The 11,029-nt window shown below is 51.6% G+C and overlaps 1 protein-coding gene across 1 annotated transcript; it reads right to left on the reverse strand.

The window, feature by feature from the left end:
- Positions 1-9,328: 9,328 nt before the first annotated feature.
- Positions 9,329-10,820, reverse strand: LOC136480664 (uncharacterized). The gene is made up of 4 exons (XM_066478142.1): positions 10,446-10,820; positions 10,004-10,370; positions 9,825-9,929; positions 9,329-9,654 (listed from the first exon to the last, which is right to left on the reverse strand). The coding sequence occupies exons 1-4, from the start codon at positions 10,818-10,820 to the stop codon at positions 9,329-9,331; spliced, it is 1,173 nt and encodes a 390-aa protein (XP_066334239.1).
- Between the last annotated feature and the right edge of the window lie 209 nt (positions 10,821-11,029).

Genomic DNA, 11,029 nt, shown 5'->3' on the forward strand with positions numbered 1-11,029 from the left:
CTTCTTCAGACAGAACAAGTGTCTGAAGAGGTTGAAGTGCGGAAGAACACCGAGAAACGCCTCGTAGAAATGGATAAAGATAGAAACATGCAGAATGGTGTTGGGGTGCAGATTACAGAGGCTAATGGCCCAAAACTCCATAAGATCCCTCAGAAAGGGGTGGATAGGAAACCCTAACCCTCGCCAGAAATAATCCTCAAATACTACAGCCTCATCAGTATGTGGTGTCGGGAAGGGCTCACCACTAGCTGGCCGCCATCCAGCAGTAAGACGGTTGGGGAGAACGCCCGCCGCCACCATCTTATCGAGATCTGCCAATGACGTCTTCGACGGCACCCACTCCTCATCGCGGCTGGCTCCGGTGGCCACTTTCTTCGGCTTTGTGGCTCCTTTTTTTGGCACCATCTCCTATGGTTTGGTCCTAGGGTTGATGGCAAATGCTCACGATTGGTGTGGAAGGTGAAGCACAGAGATTGCGAAGGCAAGAAGCAGGGTGGCTTGATGAAGGTAGGAGGCGATGTGAGTGGCGGCGCGGTTATAAAGCACTTCCCCCACTCTGCCTTGACTCTGAGGGTTTTTGGGAAACCATTCCCGTGATCAGTGCTACATCGATTCCTCCAAAATGGTTTGATGGGCCGCAACTTGGGCTATCGCGTCATAGTAGCCCACACCGCTCATTTATCGCCGCCACATTCTTCGAATTCTCCGCATTTTAATGAGGCTTAGTAACCGATATTGTACGGCCATTACTCCGAATTTCTCGTCGCGATTTGATTTATCCGATATCTACGCCAGAAACACGGGGACTGGCTGCCTGCTCGGACAGTTCACTAATTTCTAAGCCCGGCACAACGTGACTACGTCACCTACTGTCAAGCTCGGGGACTAAGTGGGCACACTTCACCTTGCGGTGAATGTTCTTGTTTTTGTCTCGGGGCTACGCTCGGGGGCTGGTTACCTACTCGGATGGTTCACTAATTTCTGAGCCTGGCACCACGTGACTATGTCACCTACTGTCAGGCTCGGGGACTAAGTGGGCACACTTCACCTTGCGGTGAATGTGCTTGTTTTTCTGAAAGATTCCGAGCATCCAAAGGATAAACCAGGTATCTTTACCATTATTTTTGGATTCTAAGTGGGCACACTTCAATTAACCATGCAGGAATTTTTAATTTTGGATTTGAGCTCCTTACACCCTTATGACAAGCCGTGTTCAGAACATACATCGGCGATGTTATATGCTGCTCGGCAGTTTCTCACAACTGCTCGGCAACTCCTTATGGTGGTCGGATCATGATTTGGACAGCTCGGTTTTGGTTCGCACCTGCTCGGAAAGTCTCAAGACGGCGTTGCACAACAGGTACAAGGCGCTCGAGGACTAGCTGTGGGGGGTACGACCCCGGATACCCATGGCAGGTCACATGGGCTATGCTTCCAGGGGCGGCCCAGCCTACAAGAAGGAGACTTGCGGGGCATGATTCTGCTCGGTGGCCCCCGCAAGGCATGGAGAGGATATCCTAAGGATGTTACGAGATCTGATAGGATATGTACGATCCCATGTTTCTTGTAATCTATTTTTCCTTTCCGGTTATCTCTCAGATCTAACCGACTTGTAACCTTGCCCCCCAGACTATATAAGGCGGGCAGGGACCCCCTACGAATTCACGGCAAATCATACGATAGCTAATGCAAACCAATAGACCACAGGAGTAAGGTATTATGTCGTACCGACGGCCTGAACCTGTATAACTCGTGTGTCTCTGTTGCCTTCTTGTTCTCGATTACACGCTCCTCTACCGATCAATCTACCATCGTGGGGTGCCCCTCGGTGGACTACCGGCGATACTTCGTTGGCAGTTGGCGCGCCAGGTAGAGGTGTGCGTGCTGTTTCCTTGTCGAACAAGATGGTTTTTTTCCACAGGCTCTTCGTCCCTCCCACAGTCTGGCCAGATCTTCACGGTCAGATCCATCATGTGGGTCGTCAACGCCGATGGAGTTGGAGAGCTTCTCGAGCCGGTGCAGATCTACTCTGCACCGACCACCCTCACATCTGCAACTGCGGATCCAATCTTGGAACCACTTTTGAGGTCGGCTCCATCAGCCACCCACCGCTCGCTTCCTTGCTACCAGAGGAGGCATGTCAACAACAACGATCTGATCGAATCTATCGATCAGGTTGGCCTAAAACTCGCCGATTGCCTCTCCATTGCTGAGTCGGCTCTGGACACCCTTGTTTAGCACCGAGCACCCTCCGATCCCGATCTATCAACGTTCAATGCTCGGCAGACTCCAGGGCCCGCCGCCCTGCCTTTCGGGCTCGCCAACACTGCAACTACATATCAGGACGCCCTGAGGGGCAAATTCGTCGACCAGCTCACCGACCAATTTCCACCAACCGTCAACATGCTGCACACCGGCCGGGGTCTCGGAGCATCCCTCCAAACTATCCTCGAGGAAAATCCGGACTCCGAATCTCAAGGATCCACCGAGCCCCTCACCGAGACCTTCACCAAGCAACCTCCTCTCCTGCCTTTCCGGGGCGGCGCGATTTTCAACGTCAGTATCGACAGCCCCCCTGGAATGGCGAAACAGACGAGGAACGCACCGCCCGTGAAAACAGGAACGCCAACCATGCGCAACGGCGTGATAATGAATGCGCCATCATGATGGCCGAGGCCGCTTGTGATAACCAGTTCGATTCACAAGGAAGGCCCTTTCATCGCAACCTCAACGAAGAATTCCTCCGTGTTGACGGCCACGACGTTTTCAAGACTCCGAGCGCTAATTTGGCCGTAGCCGCCAATGAACTCACTCACCTCCCGTAGACGCCCGAGCTCGCCAAGGTCGCCGCTATGCTTAAAGCGGCACACTGTCAAGTTAACGAGATCTGAGAAGTTTAGAGACCTTCGTGCTCCACAAGCGTGATCCGCCGATCAGTTGATCCTAGATCCAATCGCCGCCCCAATCAAAGCCGCTTCGCCGACCAGTCACCACCTCCCCAGGGGGGAGTTGGAGGCCACCACGTCGAGCATCATCGCCAGCACGACTAAGAGGTCGAACAGGACGCCCGAGTGCACCTCAGCAATCTTCGGGACGCACGATGGTGTATCGACCAATGACGTTTCGGGCGCCATGAAGATGAAGTACGACGTCGCCAGGAGTACGAGCAGGAATACAGCAACCCAGACTCAGCTCTAGAGCCGATCATCGCCGGCAACACTGCCGATGTTGGTTCCGGTAGCCCGGAAGGGCCCCCTGCGTTCACCAGGGCACTCCGAACACTCCAGTGGCCCCGTGGTTTGAAAATCACCGGAGTTGAGCCCTATGAAGGAAGAATGAACCCAACTCAATGGCTGTAGGCTTACGCCACCGCCGTCCACGCCGCCGGAGGAGACACCAACGTCATGGCAAACTATCTCCCTGTTATGCTCACACCAGCCGCCATGAGCTGGTTCACAAGCCTCGCCCCGGACTCCATCGGCTCTTGGGAAGATCTAAAGAGAGTTTTCACTAACAACTACATGGCCACTTGTAGGCGGCCGAGCACCAAGCACGATCTCAACCGCATCAACCAAAAGCCGTCCGAACTACTCCGCAGCTACATCAGACGCTTTTCCAAGATGAGGAATTCTATTCCCAACATCACGGAAGCCAAAGTCATCACCGCATTCGTCCGAGGACTTCATCATCGAGAACTCTGTTCTAAGTTCAATAGAAAGCCACCTCCGGCATCGGCAAGATGATCACAACCGCAAACCAGTACGCCGATGCCGAGGAAGCGGAGGTGCGTTTCAACAAATATACGGGCACTAATCGCCCGCCTCGCCGCCACGACGACCGGAACGACAACCGATAGAACAACATTCGCCACCACAACGACCGCAACGACAACCGACAGTACAATGATCGCCGCTACGACGACCGTAGTTTCCACTGGGACAGCGGACATGATCGGCCAAACGGATTCAAACCTGGTCAAAATCACCGCCGCTGACCAGATCACTTTGTTGCCAACGTCAATGAGCCGTGCGCAAAGCGCAACTACGATGAGCAGTACAAGAAGATCCTCGACGGCCTGTGCCCCCTGCACAAAAACGCCAAACACAAGATGAAAGATTGCCTTGGTTTGGCTAAGGAGTTCCAGGAGAAAAAGTACAACGACGACAATGGTGGGAATGGAGGACGCCGACCACCAGGGGATATTAATAACGCCTTCTAGGACCACGACAAGGTGGTCGCCACCATCTTTGGGGGTTTTGCCTCCAACGAAAGCAGAAGGGAATGGAAGCTCACCGCCCGACGAGTGCTCGCCGTAGTCTCAGAAGAAACTACCGCCAACCCCAGCTATCGTCCATGGTCCAAAATCTCCATCACCTTCAGCAAAGCCGACCAGTGGGCGGACATACCCTACACGGGGCGTTTTCCCCTTGTCCTTGACGCGACTGTCCAGAAGGTGCTATTTAGAAAAGTCCTCGTCGACAGTGGGAGCGCTTTGAATCTACTCTTCGCCGGGGCTTTGAGGGAGCTCGGACTTAGGACAACAGACCTCACACCCTCAGACTCCTCCTTCTAGGGCGTGGTACCTGGTAGGGCATCTAGACCACTTGGGGAAATTACCCTACCAGTACAGTTTGGCACGGCAACCAACTACAGAGTGGAGCATATCAACTTTTATGTCGCCGACTTCGACACCGCCTACCACACCATACTAGGGCGTCCGGCTCTAACCAAGTTCATGGCCGTTCCGCACTATGCGTATCTAGTGTTGAAGATGCCTTCGCCTACAGGAGTCCTATCTCTGTGGGCCAACCTCTCCGTCGCCTATGCCTGCGAGACGGAAAGTCTCGCCCTCGCCGAAGCCACCGACCCCTCCATCTAGATGGCCAGCGTGGTCGCCGAAGCCAAGACCGCATCTGCTGATGACATGGAGATCCCAGAGCCTCCACGGGCCTCCGCCAAGTCCAAGGAAGTCAAGGAGATCGGCCTCGGCCTCGATGACCCTTCAAAGATGGTGAAAATTGGGGCTCACCTTGACCCCAAATAGGAAAGCGCGCTCATCTCCTTCCTACGTGCCAACGCCGATGTGTTTGCTTGGAAACCTACAGACATGCCGGGGGTACCACGAGAGAAGATCGAGCACTCCTTGAATGTCTCGCCGACCGCTAAGCCGATCAAGCAGAAACTTCGCCGATTCGCGCCGGACAAAAAGGAGGCTATTAGGGTAGAAATAAAACGGCTTTTAATTTAGCTGGCGGATTTATAAAAGAAGTGTATCATCTAGATTGGCTAGCTAATCCTGTTCTTGTTAAGAAAAAGAATAAAGAATGGAGAATGTGTGTTGATTATACTGATCTTAACAAACACTGCCCTAAAGACCCGTTCGGTTTGCCTCGGATAGATAGGTTGTAGACTCCACCTCCGGCTGCGAGTTGCTCTCCTTTCTCGACTGTTACTCAGGCTACCATCAGATCTCCCTCAAGGAGGAAGACCAGGTTAAAACATCGTTCATCACGCCTTTCGGTGCATACTGCTACACCACTATATCCTTCGGACTAAAGAATGCCGACGCGACCTACCAAAGGGCTATCCAGACGTGCCTCGACCAACAGATCGGCCACAACGTTGAAGCCTACATCGATGACGAGGTCGTCAAGACTAGAACCGCCGATAATCTTATCACCGACCTTGAAGAAACTTTCTCCAACCTAAGCAAATACCGATGGAAGCTGAACCCTTCAAAGTGCATCTTCGGAGTTCCATCCGGTATCCTGCTCGGCTACAACGTCAGCGCTCGGGGCATCGAACCAAACCCTGATAAAGTCTCCGCCATCACCAACATGAAACGGCCGACGTGTGTCAAGGATATACAGAAGCTTACAGGCTGCATGGCTGCGTTAAGCCAATTTATATCGCGCCTCGGTGAAAAAGGGCTGCCTTTCTTCAAGCTCCTCAAGGCCTTCGAGCTTTTTTCTTGGTCAGAGGAGGCAGACACAGCTTTCGAGCAGCACAAATTGTTTTTAACAAAACCTCCAATCATGACAGCGCCACGACCAGATGAAACTCTGCTAGTTTACATCGCCGCCACTTCTCGAGTTGTCAGTACGGCTATTGTCGTCGAACGCGAGGAAACTGGACACGCCTACAAGGTACAGCGACCGGTCTATTTCATCAGCGAGGTACTTAATGAGCCCAAAACTCGCTATCCTCAGGTGCAAAAGCTGTTATATGCAATCTTAATCACCTCACGCAAGCTCCGACATTACTTCGAATACTACAAGATCGCCGTGGTCACCGAGTTCCCTCTAGGAGACATTCTCCGAAATAAAGAGGCCAATGGTCATATCATCAAGTGGGCTATTGAGCTCAGCACCTACTCCATTGACTTTAGAAGCAGGCCGACCATAAAGTCACAGGCGCTCGCCGATTTCATCGCTGAGTGGACCAAAATCCAAGAACCCATCGCCACCACTTGCCCCGAGCACTGGGTGATGTACTTCAACGGCGCCCTTAATATTAATGGGGCCAGTGCGGGCATTCTGTTCATCACACCGACAAAGGATAAACTCTGATACGTTCTTCGCATACACTTCCCGGTCTCTAACAATGCCGCGGAATACGAAGCATGTCTCCACAGCCTCCGTATAGCCGTCGAGCTCGGCGTCAAACGCCTTATGGTATACGGGGATTCCGCGCTGGTTATCAATCAACTCAATAAAGATTGGTCCTGTTCTAGTGAGAAGATGGACGCTTACTGCGCCGAAATCAGGAAGCTGGAAGAAAAATTCTATGGCATCGAGTACCACCACGTGGTACGGGATCAAAACCAAATAGCTGACCAACTATCGAAGATAGGATCTTCGTTCAGGACCTCTTGACACCATCCATTAAGGAAGACAAGGAAGTTGTAGAAGTACCCCCTGCCGAGCAGTTGGTGCTCACGATACCTTCGCAGATCGCCGATTGGAGGGAACAATTCATCAAGTACCTCTCCAACGGCGAAGTACCCGCCGACAAAATCGAAACCGAACGACTCATTCGCCGAAGTAAGCACTACGTGTTGGTGGACGGTAGCCTGATGAGGAAAAGTGCCAAGGAGGGGATACTGTAGAAATGCATCATCCAAGACAACGGTGTGAAGCTATTATCTGAAATTCACTCTGGCTCCTGTGGCAATCATGCGGCTTCGAGAACACTGGTCGGCAAAGCTTTCCGAGCAGGTTTCTACTGGACCACGGCCATTACCAATGAAGAAGATCTCGTCCGACGATGTGAGGGATGTCAATTTTTTGCCAAGCAAATACATGTGCCGGCACAAGAATTACAAACCATTCCAGCTTCCTGGCCATTCGCATGCTGGGGACTGGATATGATCGGGCCATTCAAACCTACGCCAGGAGGTTTCCGGTACATGTATGTCGCCATCGATAAGTTCTCCAAGTGGATCGAGTACAAACCACTCGTCGCAGCTACTGCTAAGAAAGCAGTCGAGCTCTTTGAGGACATTGTACACAGATTCGGTCTCCCGAACAGCATCATCACCGACCTCGGGATAACTTTTACTGGCCATGATTTTTGGGACTTCTGCGAGGACAGGTGCATCTCTGTTAAATACGTTTCCGTTGCTCATCCTAGAGCTAACGGTCAGGTCGAGCGAGCTAACGGTATGATCCTCGACGCCCTCAAGAAAAGACTCTATCAGAAAGAAGAAAAGCACCCATGCAGATGGCTCAAAGAACTACCAGCTGTGGTCTGGGGACTGCGCACTCAAGCTAGTCGCAGTACCGATGTATCTCCATATTTTATGGTCTACGGCTCAGAGGCCATACTTCCAGCGGATATTGCATTTCGAGCACCCAGAGTAGAAAACTATGATGAAGACCAAGCCGCAGCTGTTCGGACAGAAGACATTGATCAGGCCAAGGAAGAACGTCTGATTAATTGCGTTCGCACAACAAAGTACCTCGAAGGTCTGCGGAGGTATTACAACCGTAATGTCAAAGGTCGTTCGTTCATGATCGGCGACCTCGTCTTACGTCAGAAACAAAAAACCGAAGGGCTTCACAAGCTGTCTTCACCATGGGAGGGCCCTTACATCGTAAAAGGTGTTACTCGACCAGGGTCTTATCACCTATGCGATTTAGATGGACTCGATGTTCCCAACTCCTGGCACATAGAGCACCTTATACGTTTCTACCCCTGAAATAACATAGATATGCATTCTTTACTTTAATATTAATAAAGTTCTAGTCTCCATAATTTCTCTACATTTTTTCCTTCATCATAAGCTCCAACTACCGATAGCAAGATGTAAGCCACTCCGCAATGGCCTACAATACGCTCGACTAGTACATCCAAATCGCCGAGCATGATCTCTCCAAATCACCGAACAATTTATCTCCAATTCGCCGAACACGCTAACTCCAAATCGCCGAACAATTTATCTCCAATTCACCTTGTATGATCACTCCAAAACGCCGAACACTTCTCCAATTCGCCGAACACGATTCCTCCAATTCGCCGAACACGCTAACTCCAAATCGCCGGACAATTTATCTCCAATTCGACGAGTACGATCACTCCAAAATGCCGAACACTCCTCCAATTCGCCGAGCACGTTACTCCCAATCATCGAACACGATTTTCTCCAAAAATTGCCTACTTTGCTTCCTCCGGGTCGCATAGGTTATCCTACCAAAAACGACGACGATTTCTCGCTCCAAACATTAAAACACAGCTCGCCAAACTCCGAGCAGCACGCATTTTTTCCTCTGTTTTCTACGGAAAAGACCCAGTCTCTGACTACATCCTACACGTGCTTATGGGCTCCGCCCTCTGCGTTATGGTTGGTCGGCTGCGGTTTCTTGCCCATGCCTGTTCGTCCTACACGTGTCAGGGCCTCGGAGCTCGACGTTATGGACCATGGGCTAGTCAAGGCCTAGCTTTCAAGAATGAACTAACTGCTCGGACGCCGCTTTAGCCATTTCTCTTGCCAAAGCTACTCAAGTTGGCTACTGGGCAACACGTTTTCCCACACTAGCAACTCCGAAGGACACCAAGGCTTTAACATCCCACCAAACGTACAATGAGCTCGGTGCTCGTCGTTAGGGGCGGTAGGCCACCGTCTTATAACAATGCTTGTTTCTCCAACACACGAATGGGCTCTGCGTTATGCGTTACGGGTCACGGCCTAACTAAGGCATCAAGTTTAGTGAAAACTAACTGATCGAATACAGCTTATACTACGCATAACTGCATCGGTTGATAATACGACGATTCTTCATAGCCAGATAAATCAATTATTACAGGCGGTAATGTTCGGGCAATTTTGTTAAGCTTCGCCAACAGTTTCTGTTTCACCAAACAGGTCTATATCGCCGACAAGCACTTTCGCCACATCCTCAACGTCATCCTCCAGCTGCTGGGTTTGCGCGTCGCTCAGCCCGTCGGCGAACCCACCACCTAGCGATTGGATATCGATGGACGGATAATGGGACCGAACCACCGCAAGGGCATGAGTAGCAGCGGTCCAAATGGCATCGCGGTTGAAGTTTTTGAAGTTCTCCCACGCTGCTTTGCATCTCTGAATGATGGTGTCTGGCCCTTGCTGCCTACTATTAGGACGGGGCGCCGGTTCCGCGTCGACGCAGTCGAGCACTGGTTTAATTGCGGCAGTTATAGTGTTGAAGTTGTCCTTCTAGGTTTTGGCTTCCTGCACCAGCACATCGAACTGTGCCTTGGTCTTATGTCGATAATCTGCAAGAATCACAATGGTTTGTCACGACAAAAGCGTACTACAACGTCACTTCCGATCAGGGGAAACCTACCTTTCAATTCTTCAGCCAGTTTATCTGCTCGCTCCGACTCCTTTGTTTTCTCTTGTCGGATTTGTTCGACGGTCTGGCAAAGCTGGTTGAGTTCTGCATCTTGCTCTGCAAGCACAAAAGATAAGAAAAGGAAAATATACGGCCAATTACTGCAAAGCACATTACACCAAAAAGAATACCGGATTTCAGCTTGGATACATCTTCCAATTGCTGGCACCTCCGGTCGAGCTGCTCAGTTTTACTATCGAGTTCTCTGTTTTTCTTGCTCAACTGCTCGGACATAGTCTTAAGTTCCTCGGACACAATCGCCAGCTCCTCGAAGGTCTTCTTCAGCTGCTCGGACGAAGCCGTTAGTCGCTCGGACAGAACCCCATTCTGATGTTCAAGGTCCTGCGAGTTCGACTCAGCAAGGTCCCACTTGCGCTGGGCCCTCTGAATACTCTTCTCTGCAAGACTTAATGCCTCCCGGAGTATCTTATTTTCCTTGGCGAGGGGCTCCATCCTCTTTATCAGTTGATGTCGTTGATCGGCTATCCGAGCTATCACCTGAGGATTAACAACGAAAGAGATAAAGCTTGGTCTTCCAACAACATATATCGGTGTCATTGGCGCGGCACTCACCTCGATTTGAGTCATAACTCCGGCGATGGCGGATCTCAACCTCTTTATCTCCCTGGTGGTGTTTTCTTCCTCAACGACCACCACCTCTTCCCCGCGTTTCCAGAGAATCTGGACGGACTGGGGTTCAGGTGCGGCACGCTCGATCTCCACAACCTCATCCTCCTCCGCCACCTCTTGAGGCACCACCGGGGAGCTCTGTGGTCGGACCGCCGCTCTGACCACTCCTGGCATCCCTGTGGGCGACGACGTTTGCTCCCCGACCGTTGATGGGGTGGCATCTGTAACCTCCGGCGCATCAACAACAGCCGCAGTTTTCGTTTCCAAGGTAACGACCTTTTCGGTCGTAGCCGCGGTTGCGGTCGCCGACGCGCCCATCGTGTGCGCCAACGATTCACCATCGCCAGGTCTGCTGGGAGCAGCGGCTGGCTTGTCCTCTGTTCACCGAACACTCAAGGACTCCTGGACGGGGGCAGTCATCATTCTTTCTTCTGAGGTCACAGGCCTCGGCGTCGCACTACGTCATATCGGCTTCTTAGTAACAAGGTGAAATCAAAGAACAATATAATTACTCCAAGGCAAATTTA

The sequence above is a fragment of the Miscanthus floridulus genome, chromosome 9 (assembly GCF_019320115.1).
Source record: "Miscanthus floridulus cultivar M001 chromosome 9, ASM1932011v1, whole genome shotgun sequence".
Lineage (NCBI taxonomy): Eukaryota > Viridiplantae > Streptophyta > Magnoliopsida > Poales > Poaceae > Miscanthus > Miscanthus floridulus.